Consider the following 16,184-nt stretch of genomic DNA (forward strand, 5'->3'; position numbering starts at 1 on the left):
AAGTTTCTCAATTTGACTACCTAGATACGTGATTAATATTAAACGACTCGAAGGAACAAATTATGTATTTCCTTAAGCTTATTTAACGTAGTGGCGTAATAAATGGCGTAAGTAAGCATAAATTCTTATCTTTGTACTTATCAATTTATGGAGTTAATTAATATGACTTTTGGGCAACTCATATAAGAAATAGATCGTAAAGGAACTTATTGTAAGGAGTAATTAACAATAAGGCGTCGAAGTAGATACATAAATCCGGAGAGTACTGAAATTCTTGGACACCTTATACGTGCACGCATATCGAGTGCTTGATGCTGGTTTGTGTCCTTGGATTCTCCACCATGACTCGAATCGAAAAGGAGTCGTAGGTGTACGACCCATGTCCGTGGCCCGACTGTGTACCTGCCGAGCTTGCCATGCTTCATGGAGATATCGCTAGTGGAAAGTTTCGTCAGACGAAAGTAGCTTATTGCGCGCGGCGGCTCAACGCGGTTAAATCGTGTGATCTATCGATGAATTGTCCGAGCAACGTGTCTAAATAGTGGAAACGTGTACATCGTCTGCTACTATACTGGATAGTTTGGCGGAAATTAAAATCATAGGGAGATATCGTTCTAATAATATTGGTAAGTGATCATCCATCATGTTAATCTTATTACTTATTACTTAAATATAGAAGAAAAACTGTCATAGTACTCTAGTAATTATTCTGAAGGTCTGTGCATGTTCAAACTATTTATCTCTAATTTATTAGGGGTGTGGAATATTTCGTTGGATGTATTGGTGCCATACTTGATCATCGTGCACACTTCTTTCTTTCATTACGCATCTTATCTACGGAGCTTTACATTCTATTTTGCACATCATTGCACATCATATTGGTGTAAATATTTGCACATGAATAAAGGATCTTCAACAATACAGTTTCACCGGTTATCGATGCTCGATCCTCTTGAATTGCAGGATGAACAAACGAACTGATTATCTTCATGGATGGTGTCGTAACAGCTTTTTATCCTGTCATAAAATTACAAAGAGATAGACACCGTTCTTTTTTTTAACACTGTAATTACAGACTAAGATCAATAGCATGACTCAGTCGATTGCTCGATTATCCGGCTAATAATCTAACAATAGTCGATGTTTCTGACAAAAGTATGATCGATGAAAGATCACAGTATACACGATCACTAACTTCGCTTTTTCGCAATTATTATGCAGATTCTATTCGAAAAGGAGGATTAGATAGCTATGTTTATAAATCATTATAAAAAATATATTTGTACACAATATTTTATGTTAGATTATATGTATTTGGTGATTACCTGTATGAAATATTGGAGCTCTTTAAGCATCGAATGCTTACCCTCTGATGAGCAAATAATATCCTAAATGTCTTGAACGGTATAATAATCGATTCGTTCCTTCATGGTTTATCTGTTAGTGCGGAAAATATCCTGCTTGACTAACAAGCTAATTGTATCCTTTCTTCTACCGTCATTTATTTAGGGCTACGTGAAGCGTCCATGGCTTTGCTCACACACGAAGGAGCGAGAGCAAGATGTAATTAAGACACGACGATTAAAAGACGTCTGACGGTCTGACTCGTTGTAAACGCGATGGGAGGTCGTCGAGTTTTTGAATCAGTATGCATGATTTGCAATTCTTCGCACGTATATGAGTAGATCTGTTGTATCTGCACTTGGAGACTTTTGTATGAGTCTAGACATTAATTATTATCGTTTTAATACTTTAATTATCGTCTGACGCTTCATAGTTGCTGTTTCTATCAAGTATATTACATAGTTTGTATTAATCAATTAACAATTAATAATTAATCAATATTCCCAAGTGTAAATTTTATATTAGGGTTTTGGAGGCTGAATATTTTCAATTGTATTTGAAAGATTTAATATATTTTAAAGTATTATGATATTTTAAATATTCTTATAGCTAGTATTTTTAGTGTCTTCATTCATCTCTTTGCAACCTCGAAAATCACAAATTTGTTAGTCAAGGTTATATATACATATTCTGTATTTACCTTTGCAAGTAGTTTAAAATAAGACTGTGTCATTTCTTAAATGACTCGATGCAAATTGAAATACACGTATTCACACTTATCGGTAGGAGTTTAATTCATAGATTATTTCCGGCAGCAAGGAGTACTCAAGCGTGAGGTAACAAACGCAATGACCGAGCTATTGCTTGCAAATATCATTTTCGCGCTAATAAGTATATACTAATAGGAGGTGAATCAATTCTATCTATAAAATTTATTGTTGAATAATTTTTTCTTTTTTTTCTGCAGATTGACGAATATTACAATAGTTTTAAGATTATCAGTGAATCTGTTGAAGAGTAGTTAATATGTCGTTGGAATAGAGAAATTATGTATTACACGATAGAAGAAAAGAAACATAAAACTTCGCATCAGTTGCGTACCTCTGTACAAAACCTGCGTCACAATCAGGTGATCAAGTTCTCAGTATATATGTATACTAAGAGACTACCGGATTATCGACCGAGGATCGAGTCGATCAAGGATAAATGATAATATAAAACGAGTCTCGATGAAACTCGAGCTCGATAAAATTTCGAAAGGATCTTTCATTCTTCCTAATCACGAGTCGCTTCTAATGAAGATGCATCGAGCGTGAATCTGACAGAGAAAGTTGTCTATCACGATAATGGATACCATTAAAGCTAACACATGTCTATGTTACTCTTCTCAATCTTTCTTGCGTTTAATTCACGTGCACTCTAAGTTTACGCTTATTTAAAATAGCACTGTATGATCCATGATATTTCACTAACGATCTCTTTGTTAAACGACCTTACATTCTTACAAAGACACTCACACGAATCTATTATTTTATTTTCAGTGGTGAACGATCGCCGGACACATGTGAATTATAAACGACGAACGTAGGAGGTTTCGCGGAATCGAAAGGAACCCGACTAACGAAACCGACGAACATCGGTCGTGCGGCTTAAAAGGACAAACCGGCGGAATGAAATCACGAGCGTGATCTCGGACAACGGGCAAGTGGCTTTATCGCTTTGGCAGCGAGGCATCACGTGCTCGTATGCGCCTCTGAAAGGTTGAAAGCTCGGAAAAGCGTGACCACGCGTTCGTTAAACGTCCACGGAGTCGAAGAGGGAAATGCTATAGACAGAGAAGGGAAGGCAGCGTTTAGAGTGGCCCATTTCCCTTATCACGATAAAACGACATAGCCGTATAACGCGGTAGTACTTTAGAGGCGACACGAATAGCACGATAGAACACGAAGCACACGGCCAGTGAGCCGAGAGTCGATTCAGGGTGAGTCATTTTCACATACGATCAGTCGGATCGTGGATTGTAGCCGCGATGGATCGAACAACTGTGTGGTCGTTGTCGTTGTCGTTGTCATCGTTGTCGTTGCCCTTGTCGTCGCCGTCGTCCTGGTCATCGTCGTCGATTGTGTCTCTTTGATTGGCAGAAAAGAAGGAACAGGACTCGAGAACAATCTCTCGAGGAAAATGGACGTGGGTCTGGTCACTCGTGCATCCTTGAATTCTCTGCACATGGGCGATGTCCGAATTGTCTCACCGAATAGCCTCGACGAGTGGACCTGCTCCAGTTTGCGAGTGAGTGCAACAATTGTTTGCTGATCGTGATCGTGACCGGTAACGTTCAAACGTGGCAAGAAATATCGAATATCCTAGAACGGAAACAACTCCGCCTAACTCTTTCATCCCCGAATATAAATATTTTTTCCCAAATCGAAGATAAGACAAAAATCAGTTGTTTTGAAACGGTTATCTATTTAGTCGTAACATGTGCAAATGTGCATTATGTGTATGTTGGTAATTAACTTGAGAACGATAGCACAAAATCATGGAGTGATATAATATTCCTCCTAGTTTTCTAATAATTTAAAATATTTATATTTACCACTTGGAACGAAAGGGTTAAACGCGTTGTTTACTCTGTGATTAAACATTTCACTGTATAATAAGCGAGCGATCTTAATTAGAATTATAAATGAATTCTTTTTTATCAGAAAAGGAATACATACACGTATTTAATCATACATTTCAATCATATATTTCAATTACGATGGTAGTGTCATATATATCAATGTATGAAGCTGATACGCGGAATGAATTAAATCGAGTAAAGTTACTCGCGAGCTTCATTAGAATTCAACGGATGGATATTAAAGTCCCGTGGAAGGACATTTCTAGAAAATTCTATCAATTTCATTTGCGCCTGAAAAATGTTTATGAAATATCGTTTCGTAATCGCTGATGATTATATTCGCGATATAAACGAGATAATTAAAGAGTAACGAATTTAATCTAATGTATTTTCACGTAATAGCATTCGGCTCAAAGTCGATATATGTACTTCGACCAAAAGATAATCCGTCTTATTTCCGTATCATTCTAGTCATAAGTAAACATTTCCGCCTGCTTAGCCGTCTTTCATACATTTTGCAAAACATTTCCGACGCGTACGATAATTGAATTATAAGGATGACATTAGGATGAAAGGAGAAGGCCACGGAAGCATTAGTGAACGCGAAAAATCACTATCTAGTAATGTCGCCAAGAATTCCGTGAAATTGCGACTGACTATCGTTGGCTTTATCTATTGAAGACGGGTTTCGATAACTTCTCAACTGCATGCAATCGCTAACGCTAACGCTAAAAATTGAAGAGTAGTCCGATGTTATATCATGTTTTTTCTCATTCTATCGATTACAAGGAAAAGTTGAATTTTTTCATGGCGAACGATCGTTCGAACAGTTTATTTGTTACAATATCATCGAGCTTATATCAACAATTGCCTTTGATAATCGCAATAGAGAAAAATTTATTCAATCTGGATCACGTCCTTCGTGGTAATTCAATGATGCGAGGAAGTGTTTGATATCGAAGTGTTGCAAGTTTCCAAACTGACGCCATTTTCCTGGCAATCATTGAAACATTTCCTCGTTGAATGATATAGGAATATCAAAGATAATATCATTTTTCGTTATCTATCTTCGTCTTCGTATCCTTCAAATAGAAAAACTATTTCATTTCCCGTCAATCTAGAAGATATATGTAAGTACATACATCTATCATATATTAAGGAATTTAGTTCATAAACAAGTACACGATTATCTTTTCTAAGCGGTCTTATGTTCTTGCTAACTTCCAAAACAGTTTACGACGATCGCGTTATCGACAAGCAACGTTATCGAAAGTTCTAATCTCGCTGCCACTGGAATGCTAAATATTTTCTGATCTCTCCAATCCCTTCACGCAATATCGATTATATTTAAAACTTATGTCGCCCTTGTCTAGTATAGTATATTTTGTGCCCAAAAATGAAACTTGGAATCTCAATGATTCCGATACTGGAACACTGTTTTTATTTGGAAATTTTTTCAGAAATGATTCTTAATTCACTTAGTACTCCCTGTTAACTTACGCGAAATACCAATTACAGAAACTTCAATTGATTTACAGACTGAAATGCTCTCTCAAGATATTACTGGAATAATTCTAAGAACAACTAACGATATATTGAATCTTTGTTAATTTATAATAATCCTAGAAACTATTATTTACTTTTTAACTTCACTTTTAACTTAATTTTTAATTTAACTTTTCTATTAAGTAAAGATATATTATATAGGCCATTACAAAATTTAATTGAACAAAGAAAACACAAAACAAGATTATTACAAAAGAATAGTAAAACTTCAGTTTTCTCAGATGTGTCAAAATAATAAACAGGACATTGTGATTAAGGAGAGCAATAGGTATATTCACTAAAATCCTCCCAGACATATTGCCTACATCTCTATATACATACTGCTAACTCACAATTAATTTAGATACTATGATCGAGAAACGAAGACAGGAATGTTATGACGATTACACACAAGGAGAATAGGGACAGAGAAAAAGGTGGTCGGGCCCGAGAGATTGAAGATCAATATTCGACGGACCGGACGAAAGGTTCGCGGGATACGAAAACGCACGCGCGAAATGTAGACGGGAACTCGTTGGTTTCCCGGTGGAGAGAGCCTCGAGAGTTTCGCCGGGCATCGTCGCTTTCCTGCGGCAGGAAACCGTGAAAAGGAGACCCACGCCGTATCGTGCGGAGGCGCGGCTGCGCTCCGCGATACCCGCTACGATTTTTATCGTGCTTTACGAGCCGCATAATTCACGTCAGCTACCGTGATTTTACATCAGACAGCCGGTGACTGTCGGAGATACGCGCACGTTGGTAACGCCGAGTTTTTTGACTCTTCCATCAATGAAACTGTGGCTACTGTGGCTATTGTGGTTTCCGTTCGATATCGAATAATAGTTATTCTTTATAAAAGGATATATACTGTTTAATCGTGTCGCGTGAAACCACTATTTATATATACCAAGTTCTTGGAATATAAAATTACAAGTTGAGAAAGTTTAGAATTGATTTAAAATACTGTCTTGTTTGATAAAACAGAAGGAAGAGGAAGTACCATTTTGACAGAAAGGTGTGATTTTATATAGTGACTTACTTTAGAGATGATTAATCAAATTCCCATAGTTTATTATCTTTAGTTTGTAATATCGTTACTTGTGTTTGCTGTAGATTTTTAAACACCTTTTTAAGTTAATATCTCGCGATGCTGTGTTTCTTCTGTGACGCATTTACATGTGATTCCATATCGGTCCGAGCGTAGGTAACATCGAAGGATCTCTCTTGTATTTTTCCAGGACTGGAATTTTACTGTAGTCTCTCTTCATTTGTATCTCAATGTATGTTTACTGGGAGAATAAGAATCGTGTGAAATTTCCATTACTGGTCTTCACTAAATGATATGTAATTGCGTATAGGTACATATATAAATGTCACGTTCTTCGAAAGATCTATGTGGCAAACACGTGTTATTCTAATTATAAGATTTACGTGTTGAATGATATACTCATCTGCGTAAAAAGTGTTACTGCTACTAATGTACTTCAACTGGCTTTATATTAGAACAATATAAAACGAATTTTCCTTAAAATCAATAATCTTCTTGATTTTAAATATTTTTCTTTCTTTTGCCGTGTATTTGTTCATCCATCGTAAGTACACAGACGATTCTTATTTTATACAAACACTCGACAGGAATGGAACATTTGCAGCCGTTCGAATACTTACTAATTATCGTTCCCGCTTCTTCTATCTCTGCAAATTTATTTTGGTCTTCTGATCGTTATTGTTAATAACTTTAATTAGTCGAATTCTAAGGAACTTCAATTTCCGAGTCATTGGGAAGCTAACGAGGCAATCATGTACTATATCAAGCGTTAAATTTAAATGATCGTGGGTGAAAGTCGATGGAATGCATTGCAAAATGTGTATCGCGTACTTCCAGCTATTTCAGTTATTAATCATTATTTTTAACTTAAATGTAATATACTCTCTTTTACAAACGATGCTCTTTAAGAAACAATCATACTTTCTTTTGGACAATTCATAATTTTTATGAATTTCTATCCAGTTTTATTCCTATAATAATGTTAGAAAATTAATCAGATCGCTATCGATAAAATATCGTCTTATCATTATATAATGATGTACATTGTTTTTTAAATTTCGACGATGCATAGGTTTTATCATCAATTTTTATTATAAAAATCTTAGAAAATTAATTAGATAATTATTGATAAAATATCATTGCGTTGACGGTGATAATAGTTAGCTTATTTAGAAAGCTCAAACAATCGTCCGGTCACACACCGAATACATAATCTGATGTGAGCTTGCACTTTCAGAAACAGTTCAAATACAAGGGCCTAGAGAAGCTGTTCACAGTTTACCAAAGGAGGATTCAGTATGGTTATCTGTCGCTCTTCGTACTCTTGCAATTGGCCCTCGGAATCACGTATTGTTTGATTCTGGTTACAATGGTAAGTGAGAAACAGAATACGAAACAATAGGGCGCTCCGTTTCGAAGCTACGTATCCAGTTGTTATCGAGGAACCGCACTACACTATGAAGAATATATCCTATTAATTAAAACTTCCCCTTTCGTCTTTAATTAGATTATCGCATTCGTTCGATTCTACAAATTATTTCAAATAATGATTAAACAAACTACAAACAATTGATTCTAGTATCTATAAAATATCTTACTTACTAAAACATAGTGTTGATAGAAAAACAACGATACTTAATTCTCTATATATTATTCATTTTTCATACTAAAAAAAGAAGGCGTACTAAAAACTGCAACTTATCGGACTTAGATTTTCCTCTAAATTCCATCAATAGCTTTGTAAATATCGTGCAATTACAATTACTTCTGTATACTCAGGTCACAATTGTAGTTCTTAGTGAATCGATAATCTTCATTGGTAAGGAGTGGCCAGTTTTATTCCTAATAATAGTCACGCACGGGATACATTCAAATTACGTAGAAATTAATCAGTAAAGTTAAAAATACAGTTAGGCTTTAAGTATTTAGAGAGCAAGAGAGACAGAAAAAGGGATACTAAATTTATTCTACTTTTTCGTAGGTCAGCATAGAGAATTGTGTGCCGGATGTGGTGATCTGCAGTCTGGTGAGCGCGCTACTATGCCCGCTAATCGCGATCTCGTTCAGGTCGAAAATTATCGCTAGGAACGCCTATTTACCGGTCATGTTGTCCTGCTTGATCGTAGTGCTACTGGTAGTCGGTGACTTGGCCGTTCCCTTGTACTACACCCTCCTCTATAACGACGACATACCACCGATAAGGTAACGCCGATAAGAAAACGGGGAAGTTCCCGGCTAATCATGACAAGGCCACCGTTTAATTATCATTCGCGACCTTCGATTTTCTCATTGGTACAGTCGGCTTTCTGTAACTCGTATTTTAGATTTACTTCCTCAAAACTGTTAGTATGTATAATAGTTGTGAAAAATCGACAAAATTGATGTTAATCTCGTTGCGCGAAATATTTTGTAAGAGGTTCCGTGAGATAATTCCCTAGGCGGTCGTATCCTCGTTTATCTTTAAATTATCGGTAAATCGTAATGATTTTTTGTGTTAAAAATAGATGTTCCAGAACAGATAAGAAAGCTTGGCTAGTATCATAAATTGTTATCTTTTCATTATTTCACCTAGATCGAGTTAATGAAGTTGCTGGCGTTATATCTTGATACCTTGCATCGTTTATTTCTTGCCCTCCGTTTTTTTTAGTTCCAATTTGTTTCTTTTATTATTGTACGTATCCATTTGAGGATTCGAGAATAAATATAATGAGTATTCGATACCAGGATTAAGCTAATGTGCAATTCTCATTAGCAGATTCCATTTAGCGATCAGTTAATTGCGTTTTACCTTTGCTGCTAATGAATGCACAACCATGAACTTTTATATACGTTTCGTTTATATACATGTGATTGTGTTTGTTTTTTTGCAGACCTGCGTACGCGACTCACGCGCTCCTGGCGTGTTACGTTTTCCTGCCTCTTACGGAGAATCTACACGCTTTCGTACTCGGGATCACGGCTACCATATGTTACCTAGCCACTCTCTTGTTAATCACTTACAGAAACACATTCGATTATAGCACAAAGGTAAAAATATCATACGTTTGCTGCTTATTGACGTCGGATCGTTAAAAACTGTATAAATGTATCTTCAAACAGCAGACTGTTCGGAATGATTAAATAATCAACTGACAGAGTGAATTTGTCATTTTGAAAGATAGTCTTGGTATCTTTCACAAAACAACAGTTAAAATCAAAGTATAAAGAGCTACATTTTTTTAAATTATTTTATTCTCTTGAGTTATCAAAAAATTTTCTTTTCCAATATTTTAATTTGATTTATAAATATTTCAGATCATTACAGACACTATATACTTTGCTTGCGTGAATGGTCTCGGATTATACTTCAGATTTATGAATGAAATTGTTATCAGACGATCGTTCCTAGATCACCGCAAGTGTGTGGAATCAACACTGCGGTTGAATTATGAGAAAGATCAGGAAGTATGTTTCTATAAACGAGTTTCTTAGAACGTGATTAAGTATTTTGTCATAAAAACGAATAATAATTTTCAGGAGCAACTTACGCGGAGTATATTGCCTCAACATATAGCTGCAAAGATAAAGAAAGATTTTAGGGACATTTTTAGATTTATAGAAGAACATAAAAAACCTCCTCCCAAAGGTCGTCCTCATAAGTACGTTTATTACCATAATAAGTAAATATCTTTCATCGCAAAGACTTCAAACTTGTAACAAGTATTATTCATTGGTTCTTAGTGATTTATGCGTCGAAACGCACAACAACGTAAGCATTTTATATGCTGACGTGGTGAATTTTTCCGGACTAACCGTGACATTGCCCGTACGAAAATTAGTAGAGACATTGAACGATTTGTTCGGTAGTTTTGATGAGGCTTCCGAAAGGCATAATGTTCTGCGTATCAAATTCTTAGGTGACTGTTACTATTGCGTAAGTGGAGTACCGACTCCGAATTCTCAGCATGCAAAAAACTGCGTAGATTTAGGTAAATTATTCATTTTAAAATATGTCTATTCTTATCCATTCCTCTCGTTTTCACTTCTTAGAAATTTAATAAAGTTTAATTAATTAGGCCTTGATATGATAAAGATCATCAAAGATGTGAGAGCAAAAGTACGTCGCGAGAGCGGTGTAGATGTAAATATGAGAATAGGAGTTCACTCGGGCAACATAATATCGGGGATCCTGGGTAACAACAAGTGGCAGTATGATGTCTGGTCACGCGACGTCGTTATAGCTAACAAAATGGAGCAAACAGGAAAACCTGGAAAGGTTCATGTTACACAGCAAACATTGGACCTCGTGAACGCTAACGAATACGATTGCGTTCCGGTGGAGTCCTTGAATGACGAGGTTCTCAAGAAATACGGAATTCGAAGTTACTTGATAACACCTTCGACTCCAGACCCTCCGTCTACGCAGGTGCGTATTTCCCAGTGGCGTAGGAAGCCCGTGGTAAGCGAATGTGAATGAAAAATTTGTTTACATTTAACAACGTTCGAACAAATTCCTACGCCACTGACAATATATTCTTAATCGTTGAACGAACTTCCGTCGAGGGTTTCGCATCGTTGACAGGCGAACCATGTTGCAGAACAGCGAGAACACCTTGACAGTCATGACTCCAAGCACCCCTCCGGTGTCCAACAAGCATTACGTGAGATTCTACGTACGAAGCAGCGTTACTAACGCTGCCTCGAGAAGCAGTAGACGGCTTACTGCTACTATAAATAATCACGTTGATATGTTCCCCGGCTCTTGCAGACGACGTACACACTTTATGGACTCCTGTTTGCGAGATTATCATCTAATGCTCAAAGCCGCAGATGCGGAGATGGAGAATGCTATTAAGAAAATGCCTCTCACCAAGTGGAAGTAAATACTCTCGATTTCTGATTCATTCAGCAACTCTGACGCGTTCTATATAAAATTGAAGATGAATTCTTTTGATGATTTTCTAGGCAATGGTGCAAGTGGGAAGAGATGAATCCAATATTTTTAACATTTCAACAATGGAATTGGGAGATACCGTTTCTGAAAGAACCAGACCCACTTTTCAAATTTTATATCGGTTCCGCTGTTTTCGTTCTGATTTTTATGGGACTCATTTACCTGGTGCCTACATTTTCTCTTTCTAAGTACGTTTTCCTTGCAAGAATATTTATTAACAATATGGATAAGATTGGGAACGTTTTCAACATTCGATTAATTTATAGGTGGCATTTAAGCACAACGATTAGTTACGCGACAGCGATATTATTTTTGATTGCTTTACTGCCGATAGCTTGGATGCACTTCGCGTGGAACCGATATAAGGACCCACATGATGAACATGAAGGACATATACCGCATCCTCGCAATAAATTATTGTGTTTTCTATATCAAACTAGCATAAAGGTTAATATTCTTATATATTTCATCTTTCATGTGATCTTTATAGTATTGAGTATTATATTATATTTTTTACACTATACTGTAGGTTGTTTGGAGTGCATTCCTCAGGACAGTGCTATACTTGGTAATAACGATAATGCTAGCAACGTGTGCCATGTTTGACATGATTGTAGGTTGACAGTATACATATATACTATGTTAAATATTAGATTATTAATTAAAGTATTCAATTGTTATATAATTTCAGTTTGAATGCAAAAATGTGAATGAGCTTACAAGTAATAATATAACATCCAGCGTGTTGGATCCTGATGGTACGAAACTTGATTGCGTGGCTACACCTTGGGTAAGAATGTTTAGTAGGTACTTGTATGCTATAGATTCTCTATTAGCTTAACTTTCCAGAACATCAAACAATATTTTTAATTTCATTCAACGACTATTTCTAGCAAATGACGCAAACTTGCTCCTTGGCAATTCTGACAAGCTTTCTGTTTTTGAGACTACATTATATCCTAAAGTTAGTAATAGGCATCATAGTAGTGATATTTTATTCGTGGAATGTTTGGGCGTATCGTTCAAATTTATTTCAGGTAATTCTAATCAGAGTCTTTTTAATTTATTACAGTATTTGTAAGTGAATTAGTGGCAGGTCTTTTTTATTTGCAATTTCTTTCACAGTCAGGCGAAAGATGGAATCCACATTTAGAACCAAGACTGGCTCACATTTTAAGCATAGTTTTCCTTGCCTTTTCGTTACATCTCATAGATCGTCAGGTGAGCGTACTCAAATTGACAATAGCATTATTTCTTCAATAATACATTGCTCGTATATATTAACTCGAATAAAAATTTATTCAGGCAGAATATCTAAGCAGATTGGACTACTTATGGAAACGTCAATTGACCAAGGAACAAGATGAAGCATTCCATACGAGGAACGCTAATAAACTTCTACTCCGTAATATTTTACCAGAACATGTTGGTATGTTAATTTTTAAGTAATATCAAAATGCAATCAATTACGATCGTAATTATATCATGTATAAATTTTATGTAGCGGAGTTCTATTTGAACATGAACAGAACAGAAGAAAACGAGCCCTATCACGAAGCTCATAATAACGTGGCCGTCATGTTTGCTTCATTAACGGATGTATCCATTGATGGAAGTAATACTCTGGCAGATCTAAACGAAATCATATGTGAATTTGACAAATTATTATTTGAGCCATGCTACGTTTGTCGAATTGAAAAAATCAAAATTGCTGGTAAATGAATAGAACGAAAATAAGAATTTTTAAAACGCGTTGTAAAGACATAATGGAAGAACGTTACGATCGTCTTAGGTACCACCTATATGGCAGCTTGTGGATTAGAAGCCGGTCGACGAGATTCGATGCGTAGTACAGTAAGCGAGGAAAATTCCAACGACAATGTGGTAAAAGTTATGGCTCAGTTTGCAGCCGAGATGATGGCAGTACTAGATAAATTGAAGAGGAAATCTTTTTACACATCCAAACCTTATAGGTATGTATTTATGTCTGTATAAATCCATATTCATTTATCTGAATTATTTATGAAAATAAAATATTGTTTCAGACTAAGAATTGGAATATCACATGGCGAAGTAACAGCAGGAGTAGTAGGCGCTCAAAAGCCATTGTATGATATCTGGGGTGATGCTGTGAACATGGCATCGAGAATGGATACAACAGGTGTTCCAGGAAAAATACAGGTTCGATTAAAACTAAATTTTAGCTTAAAGAAGTATATTTTTTTATTCAAAGCTATTTTTTGGATAACGATCATTTACATAGGTTACGGCAGAGACTGCAGCTGTTCTTGAACAGCAAGATGTTAAGTGTCACCTTCGAGGAGAAACGTATGTCAAACCGAAAGGATTCGTTACAACATACTTTGTTGGTATCGACGATAACCGACAACTTCAAAGAGCGGATTCTATCGAGGAGACTAGTCTGTGATCGAAACGGTCTGATCAATTACTGTGGTCATAATGTGAAAAGTGAGATATTAGGTATCTAAGTGAACATATAGAGACACAAGAGAAAAACCAAAGAAAATTTAAAAGACCAAAGAATCGAGGGAAAAGAACGCAATCAATGACTGCGTCACTATGTGGAATACCTCAACTTATTCAATCGATTACACATGTGAAGTATGTTTGCAATTATATGCCATAAGGCCGATTATCGACAAAATGATATATGCATCATCATTACAAATCGAAGATTCTAATTTTAATAGCATTTTTTTACATAGAGAAATTGAAAATGATTTTACATGATCATTATATATGTAAAAACAGCTTTATACATAATAGTATACATCTAAAATATTTTTTATTAGCGTTTTCCAATTTGTAAACAAATTTATTTATGTGAAAGATATTTTGCGTGAAAATCTATTAACGCTATACTTTATTTCATTCGGCCATTTGAATATTCATGTTGTAAATAAGTAAAATAATTTCCAAATGGTGATCTTGGAAAACGCTATCCTAAACAATGCACAACCTATTGAAAGTATGAAAGTCTTATAATTGATGATAAAAATATTTTCAAGAGTGACTCTTTGCAAATGACAATTCGAAAGATAATCAAAAGGACAAGAATATAACATTTTATTTATATCGATGCATGCGAACGATAATGATGTTCTTTAGCTGTATATACAATGCTCCGCATCTGATTAACAAAAAGGTAGCTAGTTTGAAATATTTATTGACATAGGTTTTTCCAGGGTCATGACAATGGGCGAATGTTTTGAAAATTGATGTACTTATAAACATATTTTCACGATGTTCACTGTAAAGCTAAAGACATTTCATAATATCAAAGATGTTCATAAGTTTCAAAACTCAGCCTTGAAATACCTGGACAGCTTTAAGTTCTATTTCGTTTATGTCGAACACTAAATTTTCGTTTAAATACGATCATGCGATGATATCATAGCCTCATTATTAATTTGTTTCCAGGCATAGTTTAAATATTTTGTGAAAATTCTTAATAAGTAATTAAACAAATCGGGGTGGAATTTTCATTACATAAAAGTTATTGCTTTTTAGCGACTAAGGAAAGTGATTAATAAAAATATAAAGCCGCCTCGCAAATCGCAAATCTAAACACATAAGAGATTCGTGTTTAATGAATAAGTAAAAATAATTCTTGTCACGTAATATCAATGGATTTTTACAATAATGCCTACGAACTATGCCCAAATCATGTTCACTTTACGAATCGTTCTAATAGAACAGATACGGCAATTTTTTAAATATATCATTTCTTCCTTAATTTATGAACCACACATTTTATAAACTGAGCTCCTCATCCTGGTTATAAGTAGAACTATGAATTTATTTTTCTATCGACTATATTATTAGCGTGACAAACGCTGCTTTCTTTCTTTGTAAATATTTTTGTATATATTTTTTAAATATTAAAAATAACGACCAATGTGATTGAAATAAAGTATTTATTACTACATACACAAGGTGCAAATGTAATTTATAAACAAACAAACGTAAAAGAGCATTATAACAAATATCTATATATACAATCCAATAAAACTCTTAATATTTAACTCTTTATATCTCTATTGTATTATAGTTCTCCTTTATATAAGTCTTTAATCTCGTGATATCTTACCCCATTCTATTGTTCTTTTTTCTTCGTTTATTATTTTTTTATAGTCATACATGTTCTTAGTTTTCTAACACTATAGTTTTGTGCAATCTGTCGGAACGAGATCTTGAGATAAAGAATATTACCCATAGCAACAGTATAATTAGGAAATATTTTTATTAAAACGGAAATTACTAATTATCAACTATATAAACAGTTTTTCATTTCAATACAAAGAATATTAAAGAGATCATGCATCTATTTTATTAAATCAATTTCTTTGATACCAACCCTTAATATTTTTACATTTTTATATAGCAGTTTTTAAGATTTTCTTACAGTTATCGCGTTCGAATTTTCATTTTTGAAATCTACGAGGACAGTCTTCCACGGTAGGATCGTAAGATATTTATAAAATTAAATTTTAATTAACTTATAGTAACAATATTTTTTAATAATTATTTATAAAGTTCTAATTAATAGAAAAAGTAATTCCCCCATCCATAAAAGAGTTAAAAAGCATAGTAGTAAAAACATACGTTTTACATGATTCATTAATTACATGCATGCATATTTCATGAATTTTTCCTTTATGCAAATTAGA

The 16,184-nt window shown here is 34.8% G+C and overlaps 1 protein-coding gene and 2 long non-coding RNA genes across 9 annotated transcripts; 1 reads left to right on the forward strand and 2 right to left on the reverse strand.

Moving 5' to 3' along the window:
* The first annotated feature begins 476 nt into the window (after positions 1-476).
* On the forward strand, positions 477-15,539 carry LOC132916576 (adenylate cyclase type 2). Of its 7 annotated transcripts, XM_060976683.1 has the most exons (22): positions 477-626; positions 2,886-3,325; positions 3,491-3,633; positions 7,798-7,932; positions 8,542-8,762; positions 9,431-9,587; positions 9,855-10,004; positions 10,077-10,198; positions 10,281-10,528; positions 10,616-10,965; positions 11,138-11,418; positions 11,505-11,681; positions 11,760-11,940; positions 12,023-12,106; positions 12,185-12,283; positions 12,387-12,530; positions 12,619-12,714; positions 12,799-12,922; positions 12,998-13,207; positions 13,286-13,466; positions 13,539-13,674; positions 13,757-15,539. In XM_060976683.1, the coding sequence occupies exons 3-22, from the start codon at positions 3,526-3,528 to the stop codon at positions 13,919-13,921; spliced, it is 3,369 nt and encodes a 1,122-aa protein (XP_060832666.1). In that variant the 5' UTR covers positions 477-626; positions 2,886-3,325; positions 3,491-3,525; the 3' UTR covers positions 13,922-15,539. The 7 variants fall into 7 exon arrangements, 6 of the variants coding, with proteins under 6 accessions (XP_060832666.1, XP_060832665.1, XP_060832667.1 ...); XR_009660130.1 differs by lacking the exons at positions 477-626; positions 2,886-3,325 and having other exon boundaries at positions 3,343-3,633; positions 13,757-14,659; positions 14,935-15,539; XM_060976682.1 differs by lacking the exons at positions 477-626; positions 2,886-3,325 and having other exon boundaries at positions 3,343-3,633.
* On the reverse strand, positions 4,714-5,949 carry LOC132916593 (uncharacterized). The gene is made up of 2 exons (XR_009660133.1): positions 5,866-5,949; positions 4,714-5,049 (listed from the first exon to the last, which is right to left on the reverse strand). It is a non-coding gene; the product is annotated as an uncharacterized LOC132916593 (long non-coding RNA).
* LOC132916594 (uncharacterized) lies at positions 15,413-16,026 on the reverse strand. Its single transcript, XR_009660134.1, has 2 exons — positions 15,872-16,026; positions 15,413-15,691 (listed from the first exon to the last, which is right to left on the reverse strand). It is a non-coding gene; the product is annotated as an uncharacterized LOC132916594 (long non-coding RNA).
* Between the last annotated feature and the right edge of the window lie 158 nt (positions 16,027-16,184).

Source organism: Bombus pascuorum, chromosome 2 (genome assembly GCF_905332965.1).
Source record: "Bombus pascuorum chromosome 2, iyBomPasc1.1, whole genome shotgun sequence".
Taxonomy (NCBI): domain Eukaryota; kingdom Metazoa; phylum Arthropoda; class Insecta; order Hymenoptera; family Apidae; genus Bombus; species Bombus pascuorum.

What these genes read in the sequence shown, in the direction of transcription:
- LOC132916576 (XM_060976683.1), top strand. Translation starts at nt 3,526, where the DNA reads ATGGACGTGGGTCTGGTCACTCGTGCATCCTTGAATTCTCTGCACATG. An exon ending in CATTCGATTATAGCACAAAG is followed by an intron (nt 9,588 to 9,854) that starts GTAAAAATATCA and finishes TAAATATTTCAG; the next exon opens with ATCATTACAGACACTATATA. An exon ending in CCCAAAGGTCGTCCTCATAA is followed by an intron (nt 10,199 to 10,280) that starts GTACGTTTATTA and finishes ATTGGTTCTTAG; the next exon opens with TGATTTATGCGTCGAAACGC.